This window comes from Leuresthes tenuis, unplaced genomic scaffold, assembly GCF_036924035.1.
Source record: "Leuresthes tenuis unplaced genomic scaffold, fLeuTen1.0.hap1 SCAF_10, whole genome shotgun sequence".
Taxonomy (NCBI): Eukaryota; Metazoa; Chordata; class Actinopteri; order Atheriniformes; family Atherinopsidae; genus Leuresthes; species Leuresthes tenuis.
Genome location: NW_027325364.1, coordinates 16,727,588 through 16,743,495, shown reverse-complemented (window position 1 = coordinate 16,743,495; position 15,908 = coordinate 16,727,588). Strand labels below are relative to the sequence as shown.

The 15,908-nt window shown below is 39.0% G+C and overlaps 2 protein-coding genes across 3 annotated transcripts in view; both read right to left on the bottom strand.

The window, feature by feature from the left end:
* Positions 1-15,908, bottom strand: part of lin37 (lin-37 DREAM MuvB core complex component) — a 99,465-nt gene that overhangs the window by 64,694 nt on the left and 18,863 nt on the right. The gene's annotated exons all lie outside the window — the stretch shown is intronic.
* The window catches only part of aplp1 (amyloid beta (A4) precursor-like protein 1), a 35,147-nt gene continuing 21,344 nt past the window's right edge, over positions 2,106-15,908 (bottom strand). Inside the window, exons 3-17 of one of the 2 annotated variants that reach the window (XM_072394502.1) lie at positions 14,866-14,995; positions 13,719-13,831; positions 12,896-13,083; positions 12,512-12,810; positions 10,979-11,106; positions 8,639-8,713; positions 8,356-8,514; positions 8,053-8,181; positions 7,698-7,797; positions 7,429-7,596; positions 7,280-7,300; positions 7,108-7,166; positions 6,900-6,962; positions 6,626-6,769; positions 2,106-4,944 (exon numbers count right to left, since the gene is read on the bottom strand). In XM_072394502.1, the coding sequence (XP_072250603.1) occupies positions 4,843-4,944; positions 6,626-6,769; positions 6,900-6,962; positions 7,108-7,166; positions 7,280-7,300; positions 7,429-7,596; positions 7,698-7,797; positions 8,053-8,181; positions 8,356-8,514; positions 8,639-8,713; positions 10,979-11,106; positions 12,512-12,810; positions 12,896-13,083; positions 13,719-13,831; positions 14,866-14,995 (1,878 nt within the window). In that variant the 3' untranslated portion in view covers positions 2,106-4,842. The remainder of the gene's footprint in view (positions 4,945-6,625; positions 6,770-6,899; positions 6,963-7,107; positions 7,167-7,279; positions 7,301-7,428; positions 7,597-7,697; positions 7,798-8,052; positions 8,182-8,355; positions 8,515-8,638; positions 8,714-10,978; positions 11,107-12,511; positions 12,811-12,895; positions 13,084-13,718; positions 13,832-14,865; positions 14,996-15,908) is intronic. The other variant, XM_072394503.1, reaches the window with a different exon arrangement.

Genomic DNA, 15,908 nt, shown 5'->3' with positions numbered 1-15,908 from the left:
ACAGCCACAGAGCCTTTTCACAGTAATCTGGGTAAGCAGGACTACCCGTCAGGGTTGTGGTTTGGAAGAAGTGAACCTGTTTGGGGCTAGGGGCTGGGACATGTCACTTCTTTGTAAATTGCGGGTGAGGGAAGTGTGAGGACTACCTACGCAATGACTGCCAGGCGGACTGATGCTTGAGAACTGTGTCAAGACTGCTTATTAGTTTTTTTTTTTTTTTTTGAAGGTCTGATGAATACTTATAAATGTTCAGGGAAATGATTTGCTTCAGGCAGTCATTTGCTCAGACATTAAATTAAATTAACATTAAACACAGAGCGGCTATGACATACCATTACTCATTGCTCTACATTGAGTTCGAAGGAAAGTAGGAAACTCATCAGCAACTGATAGCATTATGATGAGTTGCAGACTCATCATAATGTATCTCTGAAGAAAAAGGAAGCAAAACTGATGAGTGTCCCAGTAGACAGCAAGCATTTGAGTTGTGAGTATTGGTCACTCGAAAACCATCCCTATACATACAATGCTATGCTGCTGGTAACCAGAACTTGGCCACAAGTGGATTTGAACCCTTTATATTCCCAGAGATGATGATGAACTGACAAGACAACATAGTTTTCTGTGGTTTTTCCACACTTTCCCAAAACGGAGGCAATACCATAACACGATCAAGATTGAGTTCATGCGCTGAAATGTTTGAGAAATGGTCAGACTCAGTAAAAATTACAAGTAGATTTAAGTGTCATTCTGTCAGCTTTTCATGTGTTCTCAAATATTTTGGTAAAGACTGCACAAAATTTGGAAAAAAATCCCCCCCAAACGACTTCTTCTGAGAATATTTAAACATTTGTGCTGCTGCAGTTTGATAGCATCCAGTGAATGTCTATACCAGTTTTATAGTATTTGAATGAAGCTCTGTCAAGAAGTCCTAAGTCATGTCCTCTTTAGTCATGAATTACAAAATTGTTGAGTTCAAAGTCCATCCAAAGCCATGCAGCAAATTGTAAGATTTGATCTTTTCAGTTCTGTTGTACCTCCCACGGGTAGAAAACCCCCCACATAAGCTAAGTAAGTAATACTGAGTGGATATTTTTTCACAATCTCATTTTGTTCTCGATATTTCAAATATTTTAAAATGATCTTTTATCTTATACAAATTGGTTAGTTTGTGAAACCTAAAATCAATGTACATATAGAAAACTCCAGAACAATATAGTTTCACCTTGATCCATAATTAATCTTCAGTCAGTTTTTGTCCAACGGTTTCTGACCTGATATTTAAGAAAACAAAGAAAGCTCCAGATGGAACCTTTTTTTTTTAAGGACTGAATGGGAAAACTTAAATTAGTTCACCACCTTTTTGATGCAGTACCTCAAATTTCAAGATTTTCCATAGTATATAGAGCCTCTGATCTAGGAACATGCCATACTTGCCAGGTCACTTTCAGGGTTTCTGCTGCTTCTCTGAAGCCTTGATTAAATATTTCAGCTCTGGCACATTCTCAGCTTACTATCAGCATTTTTTTTTCGTCATTGAGAGATTTTTTATTTTTTTTCAATTCAGCAGAGGTTAAAGAGGTTGTATCGTAGAATGTTGCTTTTCCTGACAAAGGAAGTGAGCTGCAATTTTTGCCTTCACAGAAATGACACTGCGGTTTAAGGAGTTACTGAAACTCCATGCTGAAAACTGAGACATGTTTATCTCAGTGTTGGTTAGATTTGTATCTTGAAGAAAGCTTTAATACCAAACATATTATGTTACGTCAGTGTTTGACTCACAAATGACTCACGCGCATGTTAGACACATCCCATGAAAATGCCAGTAGACTCAGTATTTTGTTTTTTCTTTCTATTCTTATATGTAGTTAGGTTTCCTTTTCCATAGAAATAAACTGGGGACATGGACTAGAAGACAACATTACAATTTTCAGTGGGAGTAGGCCAGAAGATTTTCCCCTGATTGTGGCTATTGCACAATGGTGTTGATGACACAACTTACGTCATAGCCATGACCTTTTCTGGAGGTAAACATGGTACCTTTTTAGAGAAAAGGAGCATGTCTGTGAATAGTAAAATTAAATAAAAAAAACACAGACAATATCTAATGGGTCATTCACTTTTATTACACTATTAATTAACTTGACCAGATTCAACTTGTTGGATTGCTTACCGTACAGTTACACAGATAACATTTTTTGCCAAATTAGGAAATCTGTCTGTTAATTTATGGAACATGTCTTTGGTTAAAGGTCTCAATGAAAATGAAGAACAGCTTATCTCAATAATACTAACAATATCCCTGGAATAAAATTGAAATCGGACAACCAGTCTTACATTTAGAAGCTTTAACATAAATGGACAAATTTTGTTCTTGTTGTGCTTCGTGCCACTCCTTGTCAATTAGGCATGTATCTGTCTTATATTTCACATTTCTGAACGTTATCTCTATTTTCACGTACAAGCTCCTGATTATATGTGAAACGCATGACCCTTGATCCAACTGATTATTACATATAAAAAAACCAAACAGAATAATTACATCCAAAACACAGCATTGTAAAAGGCAATAATGCAGCAATTAAAATCTCAATAACATAGTTTATATTTCATCGGGAAGTAAGGGGACAGACAAACAAAGAAGTCTAGGATTCGACAGAGGACTTAATTACAAATGTGATTTGAGTAACTATAGTATACACCATTCTAAGTCTGCTAAATGCTGGTAGGAAACCTTCAGTGGTTTGGGAAACACAGGCAAGCTTATTCTCATCTAAGGTTTCAGTAGTATCATTACAAGATCAACTGACTTAAACTGTGAACATACAATGTTTTCATTCACTAACGAAGCTGTACAAACTATACAAGGGCTATGACTTCTCTTAACCTGTCATAACACAACCACAACCTGCTATTAACCTGCCCGACGAGACAAACTTAGTCACGATTTTTTGCTTTTTTCAAGCAAACTTAACATAAAAAACCCCATCCACAAGTAAAACAGAATCTTTTTCCCCCCACTTCAGTGAGGAATGAACAAAACAAATGCAGGTTTAACAGAAAACGGCGAATAAAATAAACAAGAAAAGTACAGCCTGATTTTGGTATGGATTATCTGTACTATAGCATATGGTTAAAGAGTGATGAACAAAAAAATAACGTGACACAATGTGACCTTTCTTAACCAAGAAGGTCCGATAGATCTTGAAGTGAACTAGAAGTGGCTAAAGGAAATCAAACTGACACACTAAGCAGTAAACAATCAGTCAGAAAAAAAAGGGGCAATCCCTTTTTCCACTTACCTATATAGGGTATAATGTTGATCATAAATATGAAAAACTACGATGAGTCATTCAGTGAAAAGCTTTTTATGAGGAGAGTAACTTAAAAAAAAGATTCTATAGAGTACTATCATTTAGTGTTGATGATTTCCAAGATGTCAATGTGGCCTATTTCAAGACTAGTACTACTACCATGCCAGAGTGTCACACACAGATGCTTCACATTACTATAGCTGTGCCCTCTTTACCCTCCACCGCTCAGTATAATACATCTAATAGTTCCACTGCTCTAATTCGCACCTGGAAAATGTGAAGATGACAAGGCTGCTAACACAAAGTGATGACGAGGGCACCGGGCATGTAGGCTCTTGGATGTGTGGAACTTCACTAGTCCTACTGAGGTTTACTAAGGGGAGCGATGCATTACTGAAAAGAGGATGGAATCTCAACGTCTACCTCAAATACATTCAGAAAGAAGTTGCTGTGTCGTTGTCTTGTGCTGGTTTTTACAACAGTCCGTTTTCAATCAGCCATGTTAGGAAAATGTTTCTCCCTCTCATAACAGCACAATGTTCTACTATTTATTTTTTCAAATGTAGTATTCCATTACATCAATGCAAATTAATCATAGAAATGCCTACATCTAGTAGCATGTATTTCTTACGTTATTTACAGTGTCCATTTTGAACGGTGACATTTCTGACTCTTCAAAAGCAATGACAGGAACAACACAAAGAAAATACTGCGGCATCATACACCAAGTTGTCATGCTTTCATCAAAATGACGGACCTCTAATTATTCTGTTTGAGAGCTCTTCAAATACCAGAACAAACAAAAGAAACCCATTAACGGACATAATTAGCTAAATTATATATTTGGTCTGTTTTGCCAAATAACTCATAATAATATTGAGTGCAGATCCTCAGAAGACAAAAACTTTTTTTTCTTGTACCACCAGTGCATACTGTAGGTGTGTACTGATTAGTGTGATCTGTGTTTTAATTTAAAGCCTTATTGTCTCATACATTCAAAGCATACACCTCCACATCTTTGCTTAATGCTGCTGGATGTTACAGTAGTTCACGGTGGTATGTTTAACTTAATTAGCTGGGGTAAATACCCTTTAGTGACTCATTTTACTAAGTCTTCCCTCACAATCATCTACACAGCTACACTATATCTAACTGTGGTACAATTTGAGGCTTCTACTGAAAAATAAATACTATAAAGCATTATGCACCATTCAAACTGTAGTGAGGAGCAATAGGTCAAGTCATGCCACGAGAATGAGGTGAGTGTTTCCAGGTTGATGAAACGCTGTGGCCCTGCCAACCCACAGGTGTACTAGGTTACGACAGGTAAAATGGGATTGTATCATATCTTATTAATTCACATTCTGATGCAAGGTTATTGTTGGGCTTGGGAAGTACCCCGTACTTTAAGAGTTACTTTAGATTAGCGACACATCATAAATCCAAAACGCAGTGCAGGACACCACTTTAAAGAAGAGTGTGTGTGGGCGGGGGCAGGTGGTCATGACTTGCTGGCAGCCCAAGTGCTTCAGTTCATCTGCTCAAAGAACTTGTAGGTGGGGTTTTCATAGCCATGGTTTTGCATTTTGTTGAGCTGTCGTTCCTCTGGTGTCAGCATGGGGTCGACCTGCTATGAAACACACAAGGGCTTGAATTATTACACCAAGGACAAATCCACAAGCAAGCATCTCACTGTCGCCTGAGATGTGAGTAAAGCATTTTACAACAGGAATGTAGGATATCCGTAATGTATGACATTTTCAAAAGACTGGGAAAGCCTAGAAGTCACTTTGAGAGCCTCAAGAGTGTTGAAATGGCCTTAAGTCAGAATTCTGTTTGTATACTTCAGATAGCTAAAAAGCCATGATTTTGATTAGCTACACGACCGGCACAAATTTCATAGAGAAGAATCAGCAAATTTTACCCAGCTTTACACTATGACTGCCTCGTAATAGTCAACTCGATTTCAGTAAATATGAAAATCGGCGACAGCGTGGTCTAATGAGTAATCCTCTGTGCATGATCATTTATCGGCAGGGGGGTGGGGGGTGAAGTGTAATGTATTGTATGTGTATGTGACTGAAAGAGAAAGACGTGGGGTGTGAACTTAGACGCTTCACACAGCAAACATTTGTGTGGAAGACTAACTCTAGATATAGGTATATATATATATAGGCATATAGGCATATATATATATATATATATATATATATATATGTATATATTTATATACATATATATACATATACATATAAAAAACGCTAAAAATAGTTGATTATTTGTTTTAAATTGCAACTGCTGGTTGCACATGAAAGATTTTAGGCAGTGGCAGCCTAAGTTTATATACTGAACGTGTTTAGGAGCAGCAACTTCCTGCTGCTGCTCGAAGACGTTTTTCTTCTTTTTTTTTTCTTTTTGCATGCTCAGCTACTGTAAGCGTAGCGCTGTAGCTTCAAAAAGCCTGTGCAGATGTAAGCATGCTTTCACTTCTCTTATTTAACAATTTTCCCACAAAACAAATAATCGCAGTTGCCTAAATACCAAGACCAATGCAAGTTTGAACAATTTGGCAACAATAATGCACACTAGATGAAAACCAGCTTGCCCTAAAACTAAACCTGGAAATGGAAAACCTGAAATGACTTGTTACACTGCCGTATTTCGGGCACTGGTTGCCTTCAGTTGACAACGGGTAGACAGGACAGGGGATAGTGAGAGTGGGGAAAGACACATAACAAGAGGTCCCAGGCCAAGACTCTAACCCGGAACAGGTATGACAAGAAACTACAGCCTCTTTAAATGGGACACCTGCTCATCTAGTTGAGATACATAATGCCCCATTACATTGCTGTTTAACCTCGCTTTACTTTAGTTTCATCCAAGGCTACAACAGTTTCTAAAACTTCCATCGTGCGATGGCACATTTAACTAGACTTATTCTAAGACATTCCTGAGGCCAAAACAAAACAAAACAAAAAAAGATATCACAATGATGTGGATTTATAGCTTAGATCATCCCTGTAGACCTATATTCTGGTGAAACAGCAAGGTAAGAAAAGAACAAGAGAAACCTAGGTTAAGTATAAACTGTGGGTATAACTTATACCTTATATGTATATATATATATATATATATATATATATATATATATATATATATATATATATATATATATATATATATATATATATATATATATATATATATATATATATATATATAGTCTAGTCAAAAAAGATTAAAAAAAACAAAACAACAACAATGGTATTTTAAGACTGCACTTAGCTTAAATAGCCTAGCTGGGTTCCTACCTCTACTATGCCATGGCTAATAGTGCCATATGGCTTCCTGCGCACCAGCAGCAGGCTGATTACCATCACCATAGCAATAGCCACAGCCACCACCAGCAACCCCACCATGGCGCCACGGTTAAACGTCTCCAAGGCGTCAGGTTGCTATGAAAAGAGAGAAACATGTAAGATTAAATAGGAGAAATGTGCAAGAACAAAACAGAATGCACTATTTAATATATCACTCATTTCTTCAGGCATGTTTTTCAATATAGGAACATTGTCATGCTTTTACCAGCTCATCTCTTGCAATCTCATTGGACTTGACCACCTGGATGAGCTCTGCTGAGGTGTTGATCTAAGAGGAATATGAAAGAGTAAGGAAATTATATAAAAACTGAAAATAGAGTGTACACACAGCAGAGGTTCCCTTTATCTAAGCTAATCTGTATAACTGAAATATTTGAAGCCATTCTCACAAGCTAATGTGATCATGATGTTACCTTTTCCTCATATTCATAAGTAGGGCCTCTCTCAGATGTGGTATAATCATATTCATCCTCTGCAGACATGAGGATGGACATAAAGAAGCACTAATAGAGTTAGCTTACATGAAAAATATAATATAATTATTGTAATGGGTCCATGTTTGAATGATGCTGAATGCTTGCTCACCTCTCTTATTAGACTGCAATTCTGTTGTGAAAAAGAAGGGAAAAAAAGTCATTAACAGCTACCTGCAAAAAGGTGTTCATCATTTTTCATTGCAGTTAAGAGGATGCTAGATTTGTGATTGCGTGCGAGAGGAACAGGTCAACTTGTACCAGTGTTAGGAGGATAAGGCCTGTTCTGGAAGGCTCTCTCCTCCTCCTCTTCATCATCCTTCTCTTCCTCACTCTCAGCCGGCAGGAGCTCCTCAGTGGTGCGAGTCTCAGAGAAAGAGGTTGTCATGAGCTCACTGATGTCTCCCCGTTCTGCCTTGACCAGCTCTTCTGTAGGATTGCAAAAAGAAAAAAGTAAAATATATAAAAAGACAACAGAGTACACAGAATGGTTTGCAGATTTTAGAATATATAACTGTAGTTTTGCTCACGAATATTATTGTGTAGTTCCTCAGCCAACGTAGGATCCTTGTATAAGAGTGCAAGGCTCTGGTTCATCCTCTCCTCAATCACATGGAGATGTGTGTACACCTGCAAAATAAATAAAAGAAATGATTGCCAAAACGGCCCATCAGATCTAAGAGAGTCCGTCTTTCTACCTGTATAAAGTTGGTTTTGATGTCAACAAAGATAGGCTTTACTCTTATCTTGACAAGAAGAACACTATAAACTGCTTTTGTTACATAATGATTGACTTCTATGTAGCATGTTGTCATTATTCAGCACACAGTGTTCTGTGTGTTTCACTATCAGCAGGAAGTAACCACACAATTCAAAAGCTCTCACCTGGAATTTCATTTGCTCAGCTTTCTGGGGGTCCACAGCCACAATATGCTGATAGTGCCTCAGTGTGTGTCTGCGGTCCTTCTGCTCTGCAGCCATGTACCGCTTCAGAGCCTGCAGCACGCGCTCAGGCTGGAAGGCACAGTTTATTAGAGAAACTGAGTCAGGAAACGCAAGACTGTGACATAAAGGCTCGTCTCATTTACTGCCTGATGTGTGGAAACTAAAGCAGATTTATGGTTGATACCAGTGTTTATTTTATTCATGTTAATTTTCCGCACTGCTCAGCACTCCAGGACAGATTACCTGGGGGGGATCAGATTGCACTGCAGTCAGGTAGCTCTCCAGGGCCAGGCGGCGGTTGTTGTTGAGAATGGCCTCGACTCTAGCAAGATGCGTCTCCACCAGCCTCTGCCTCTCCCCAGCGACTTGCTCCTCCAGAGTCTGCAGCACTGACTGGAAGTGCTGGTGGAGAGAAAACGAGTGGGTTGATACAAGAATGAATTACACTGATTATCCTGTAAGATTATTCAATCATTTCTGAGTGTTGAACGAGGTCTATAAAGTGGGCTGACAAATGTCTCCTTACCTCGTTCAGGACCTGTCGTTCGGATTTTGGAAGGTTTTTTGACTTGTTGTCGGCCTCCGCCCATTCTTTCATGATCTGAGGGATGAAAAGACTCAGTTTATCACTATAATACTATCAAACAAAGATGTTATTTATTGGATATTTTAAAAAAAGAGAAGGGTATCAATGTTCTCATTACAATTCATATTAAATATGGAATTATTCCCTTAAACAGAGAGAAGTATACATCTCTGTGTGAGGTGAGAGTTATTGCACGTAACATTCTTTTTCGTCATTCTGATACAAAGAAAGTTGGCAGGTGTGAAGACTGGTTTGTATAAAAAGGAGAAAAAACATGGAAAAAAAAACTATTGCGGGCAGTAGCTGGCAAGAAACTGTTTTAATTTTCACATTTAAAATCCATTTTAGAAGAAGATCTAACAGGCCTCAAGATCGGATGCAGCAAATCTACTGACAGTGACAGCTCAATTGCAATGACTACAAATTTCATACTGGTGGCATACCACAGTCAAAACTAACGGTCATGGAAACAATCTTGAAGCTGCAGAGCAACTTTTCTTTGATTTCTCTTCAGATTAGCAGCATAGCTCGCACCCACATCCACAAACACGGATGCTGTCAGCGATTGGTTCTATCTTTCATTAATCTAATCCGTCGTTTCCTGTTTAATCAAAATTTTGTCCTTTTAGCGATAGACATAAAAGAAAAATATTCCCTTTACCAGCAAAGTGCTGGCGAATGCATGGCTTCTATTCCATTCTATAAACATTAGAGAAAAGTTCCACATGCCATGAAATACAAAATCCTACTTCCAGAAAAGCTTGAACGTTTTCTCTAATGCATCAAACCTAAGGGTATGATTTTTTAAAGCTTTAAAGTTTAAAACAGACGTAAGTATAAAGCAAATAATTTTCAGTGTCTTCACAGATCATCTCTATTGTGTTAAGAAAATAAACAGCACACTCAAAAAGATTTGGGACAGTCATGTTTACCATTACGTTACATCGGCCTAACCTTTTGTAACACTTTCTTATCCCTGACAATTGAGAATATTACCGTAACCGTTGCAGTTTTGCGAGAGGAATCTGTCTCTATTCTCACTGCTCAGTTACTCAATAAAATGTATATATATTTCTAACAGGAAACAGACCTGTACTACAGACAGGCCAGTCAAGCACAAACTCTGTGTCTCTGAAGCCATTCTGTCAGAAGTCATGCAAGCAGAATGACATCAGGCATTGTCCAGCTGAAATAAGCACAGCCCTCCTAGGAAAAGATGTCACCATTATGAATGTGTGTCTCTCAAAATTCCAATAAAAGGCTTTCACTGCCCTGAAAACTGATGCAGTTGCATTCCCATAACAAATGCCGGCTTTTACACCTTTCGCTGACAGTTTGGATCGTCTTTCTAAACTTCAGGATGCCAACAAGATGTGTGCTTATCCTAAAAGCAGCTGAAATGTGGCGTTTCTGTCCATCTTGCAGCATATAATCTTACTGATCGATCAAAGTGGTGAGACTTGAGCAGTCCTTTCTTGGAAAAATTAGGCCTTTTGTGAATGCTCCTTTTGTACTCAATCCTGAAACTCCTATTTAATCCTGTTTTTGTCCTTTTTTCTTCTCTCTCAACTCTTTCTGGATTGTGCTGCTGGTCTCAAACTGTAGATTTTTTTTACAATTTCTAAATACAATTAAGTGTGTTGCTGGAAACACAGAAAATCATTTTCTTTGTACTTGCTCAGCCATTCATTTTCCATACCCGTTTTGCTCAATTCAGCAGCGCTTTAGCCTATCCCAGCTGCCACTGGGCGAGAGGCAGGGTACAACTCGGATGGGTCGCCAGTCCATCACAGAGAAATCACAGATACAAATGAGACAAACAACCATGCAAGCTCACACTCACTCCTAAGCTCTATTCAGAATTAGCCTAACATGCATGTTTTTGGACAGCGAAAGGACGATGAAGTACTCGGCCAAAACCCCCCACATATACAGGGAGATCATGTGAACCCCACACAGAAAGGTCCCAGCTGAGATTCAAACTGGGAACCCTAATGCTGTCAGAGGAAGGTGTAACTACCACACCAACCTGCAGCACTCTTGGTAATCATGTCTGTTAACAAGAAGATGTAAGATATTACAGATCCAAGTTCTTGTTGTATTGTAGCCAACCTTTTACAGTCCATCTGCTCCCTTGAAGCAGTCATATCATGTTCAGTCATTCTACAAATCAGATTAGAGAACAACAGCAAGTCTCACCCTAGATTAATAAATCATCTGTCAAAGTGTGACCCACCAGCTGACATGCTATTAACCTGTTCTTAGCCCTGTGAAATTTACCTCATTGATGCGCTTCATTCTGCGCTCCTCCAGGTCTGTTTTGGCTCGCAGAAAGTTGGCATGCTCGGTGTCATCCACTGGCTTCTCAAAATAAACATCAACGCCATCTGTGGGCCGTGGTGTGGTCACTGTGGGAAAAGACGGGAAACAGGTTGTTACTGCCACACGGGCTGTATGGCAGCAGCAGGAATCATCCGATCGCTTAAAGGACAGTTCGTGTTAAAATGCAACACGAGTTGCACCAAGAGAGTAGAAAAAAAAGAGAAAAGGTAGACTCCGAAAAGTTCAGAAGAGTAAAAATGACACCGACAGCAATGAAAAACAATACCCTAGAAACATACGTCATGTTGAGTAGCTGAGTTTTATCTTTTATATAGATCTTTAATATAGACTCAGCAAATCAGAAATTTCTTAGCAAAGTAACGAAGATTATTGAAAAGTACTGAAAAGGACACTTCCATCATTGTGAGAAATGGTACACATGATGGTGATTTTTCAGTGTTTTTCAGAAAAGGTTTTTATATATTTTTGCTCACATTAAAGGTCTGCAGATTCAAAACTCAAAAAGGACAATATACTCTCCAGAGGACACCGCCCTGCGGGCACTTTTGGATTCAAATTACATCCTTTAATGAGGACAATACAGACTCTTTAAACAATCCAAAAACATCTAACATCCCATCCATATGCTGCTGCACTTTTTTCATATCAAGCTAAATTTTCGTTCTCATGTATTAGTTTTAGGAGTCTGATTGGGAAGATTTACAAGCAGTCATATTTCCAAAATTAAAATTTGTTATACTGCACACTGTCTTTACTCCATTTATCAGCTTGCCAGGCTGTTCTTTCCGGGACTTATAAACCATAATGTGGCCTTCTTAAACCGACTGTGTTTTCCTCTGAAACTTGCTCTAAACAACAGTCAAAAATTCATATTTGAAGTTTTTTTGTATCTGTTGTAGAATTTAGGGATTATTTCAGAAAAAACAAACCTCCATACATTGTAATATTCCCCATAAAAACAACAACAAAAACAAAACACCTTTCACTATTTCATTAACCGCCTTCTCTGTTGCCAAAGCGGACAGTGGGTGCTTTTTGATTTCCCATCCAGAATTAGCTCTGAGTCAAGCTCATGTGTAAAGTGGTTAACTGTTCCATTTACTGTGCACACAAACATGAACTGTTGTCTTGCTGTGGTTGTAAATGTATGTTATGCACCAGATTTTTGTTTGAATCACGTACACACAGACATTTGTTGAGGTTAGGGCTTTGTAAGACTGTTAGGATGCTGAACTGGAAATGAATACGCCCCCAAATAGAGTTCTCATAAAAATCAAGAGAGAGATACTTCTTGCTTGTGCATGCCTGTGCATATACTGAGTGCATGCATGCATGCACGCATGAAATATGTGGGGGACTATGTGAGTATATGTTTGAAAAGAATATGATCTATTCTCTGGCTGCAGGAGTTTCAATAACTCGTCTTATCTACAGTTTTTATTCTTATTACCATAGAAAACAAACACTCACAGCTGTCTTCCTTCATCAGAGGTGCAGAGGTTGTGGGTTTGTTGCTTTTCTCATAGTAAAAGGAGTCAAAATAGTCTGATGTCTGGTAAGGACCTGAGTCAATAGGGTATGTGTAGTCCTCTGGATCTTTTACAGCTATTGCCTCTTCTTCCTCATCCTCTTCCACTTCCTCATCATCAATGTCCTCCTCCTCTTCCTCCTCCTCTTCATCCATCACTTCGTCATCCTCCTCTTCCATGTCTGCCTCATCCATATCCGTGTCAGGAGAGGGGCTTAGAGTGGGAGCTGTCACTTTAGTGCTGTGGGAAAGTTCAGACATGTCATTTATACGAAGAGCGGTTTCATCCTACAATATCTCCACATGGTTAAGCTGTATCATCTTACACAGAGTTGAGTTTTCCACTTGTCTGGGAAGTCAGAGTCTGAGGACCACCGGGGCTGTCCTCTGTCTCTCCTCTACCGCTGGAGCTGCTTCTGCCCGGGCAGCACACATATTCAACACCCCGGAAGTGGTCCCCACATGGCAGCAGCATCCCGTAGCTGTGGAGCTCCAGATTCTCTGCAGTGCATTCCTGACACAAGCAAAGGAATATATATGAAAAAAGAGTGAAATTTATAATGTCATTTAGGCAGTGCTCACATAGTGTAGAACATACTATAAAGTCTAATTATAACATCAGACTTTGAGTTCCATTTCTCTGAAGAAGAAAGCAGAGAAGGGAAGTTATATGTGAGTGTGTTACAGTTTAACTCTGCCACCTTGATGTTCTGCAATACAAATCCCAGGTAGGATCATTTAATTAGTACTACATGATACACTAGTGTTTTTCTGATCTTAAGAGCACATATTTGGGAGTATGAAATGTCGATCAACTTAAAAACCCTAAAAAACTTTGTTTGGGGCCCCCAGGTTTGAAAATACAGTTCAGTGAGCCAGTACATCACTTTCCCACTTCAAAGGAGAATTATACAGCCTCCTCATCCTTATCACCACTCAAATTCATATTTTAAATCATGCTACAAGTCAAAACACTTCTTTAAAATATTTTTTCCATTCATAAGTTTGAAACTCTGACAGAAAAGTATAGTGCTTTTCTATGCGTTTGGGGTCTTTGGCGAAACCGCAGATGAGCGTCATGTAAGTATTTAAGAATATAGAAGTCTGACAAAAAAAACATCACAGCTGCAATTCATCTTCCCTTCTCACCTCCTTAGCAATGTTGTGCCAGTACACGTAGCTCTCGCAGCCATCTATCTGCTCGTGGTGGAGGAAACGGCATCTGTCGGGCACTAGTAGGGCCTCGCTTGCATACTCGCCTCCTGCAGCAGGATTAAAGAAGAGACCCGGGCATTACTTCTAATTTAACCAGATTTCCCCCTTGCATTCAAACACGAAACATACCTTAACGAGGCTCGAATGAAAGAGTGTGTCTGAATCCACGAAACAGAAGTATGATAGTTAAACGGTTATGGGGCGCATAAAATGGGAGTGACAGGGAGCATAAATGTGTAATGAGCAAGAACTTAGAACAGAAAAGCTGCAGTTATTGTGGTTAAGTGTTTTGCCCAAATCTAATTCATATGTATGTTTTATTATAGAGATAATAACATTTTTTATAGCCTGTTATTCAATTAATTTGAAATGACTATTATTACATGCTGTTAATTAAGTCTCATGAATAGAGAAAACTGATGATCTGTACTCTACAAACCTACACTACAGTCTCACAACCGCTCCATAGATGTTCACTCAATCTTCCATTATACATCTTATCAGGCCCTCTAGTGGTTTTTAAGAGACAAGACCCCACTAAATATTGCTAATCGACACATGGTGCTTTGTCTGTTTTAATCTGAACTTTTGAACTTGTATTATTGACTTTCTCCAGTGCTAACAGCAAACTAACTAAAAATATGAAAAACTTGCTCCACCACAGTGGAGAGATGATCCCCCTGCCTCCGTAATCGTTGATGTTTGTATGCGTCTCCTCGTTAGCAGCTAGACAAAAAAACTAGAGAGCGCAATTGAATTTGAATTGAATTTTAACTGCAGGGAAGTGGTGCATAAGGAAAGGGAAAAAAAACATTAAACCTTGGTGGGAATGCAGATAACCTTCCAAGACGGTACAAAGTATGGCCTTGGCAAAAGATGCAATCTCCAACTGGCTCTTCTGGTTTTATGTATTTTTTACCCCCAAAAATTCTGACTATTCCAGACACATGCAAAGGATTTCTTATCAGGCTCACGCCTTCCCTGCCACACAACTCGAGGAAACACAAAGAACACCCTGGAAAACTAAATCCATGTATTGTTATTGAAATTCTATCATGACAGTGTTGTGTGTTGCTCTTACCCAGACAGCGGTAGGGCAGGACGATGAAGGGGTGCGTCTGGCAGCGGCCCCAGCCTTTCTTACACCAGGAGGGGATGGTGACAGGTCTTTTTGACTCCTCTATATGAGAGACTGGAAGCTCTGGATACATCTGGATGAACAGGTACATGCAGAGATGACAGAGACACAAGAACAGATAGGTGGATGGACAGGAAGAGGTGGGGGGGGGGGGGGGCAGGAAAATTGGATAGGAGAACATTTGTTAGGGAAGCTCAGGGTTTGGTAGGGGGAGTAGAATATAATTTGCAGGATTAGGGAGGAGGAGGAAAAAGAGTAGGGAGGGGACACACAGTCAGTGGGGGGAGGGCTTACAGGGGAACAAATCATGCAACAAATGATCTATATGTGTATTTGTCTGAAGCCATGTTAGACATACCACCCATTTCTCAAAAAACATTCCAGTATTTCTATTTTTAACTTTAATTTAATTGAAAATGTAGACCTACCATCTGAAGTGCAAGCTTCAAAGAGATCTAAATGGCCCAGAGTCTAGATGGACACTTAAACGCTATCTGCACCAATATCAACAATAAAAGCAAAGCCTTGTGTAAAAGCCATTGCACATGCATAATGTGCCAGCTAATCACATTAAAGGCTATTGAGACTCATGGCTGCTGCTATTTGTAGCGGCTATTTTTGTTTTGGCCTCAAGATGGCGCTTGGCTGCTTTTACTGTTGTACTTCAAATTATTAAAGAGCAGCATGTGAAGGGTTTGTGTCCCACAAATGACTTTAGGGCAGATGTTAAATGCGTATGTATACAGCAGTAGGTAACAAAAGGAGGATAGGTGGATGGTGACACAAATGAAATATTGTAATATTCCAACAGACCACCATCACTCTACTATATATGATTAAATATATAGATTTCATGGGGCAGGTGTTTGACAAATCAAATTAGAAAAAAAAAGAATGTGAATATTGCTATGCTATGTGTTAAACAATTCATTATCAAGTTTATGCAACACTTTGTCAAAACCAGCTATATGATTTTGATGACGATG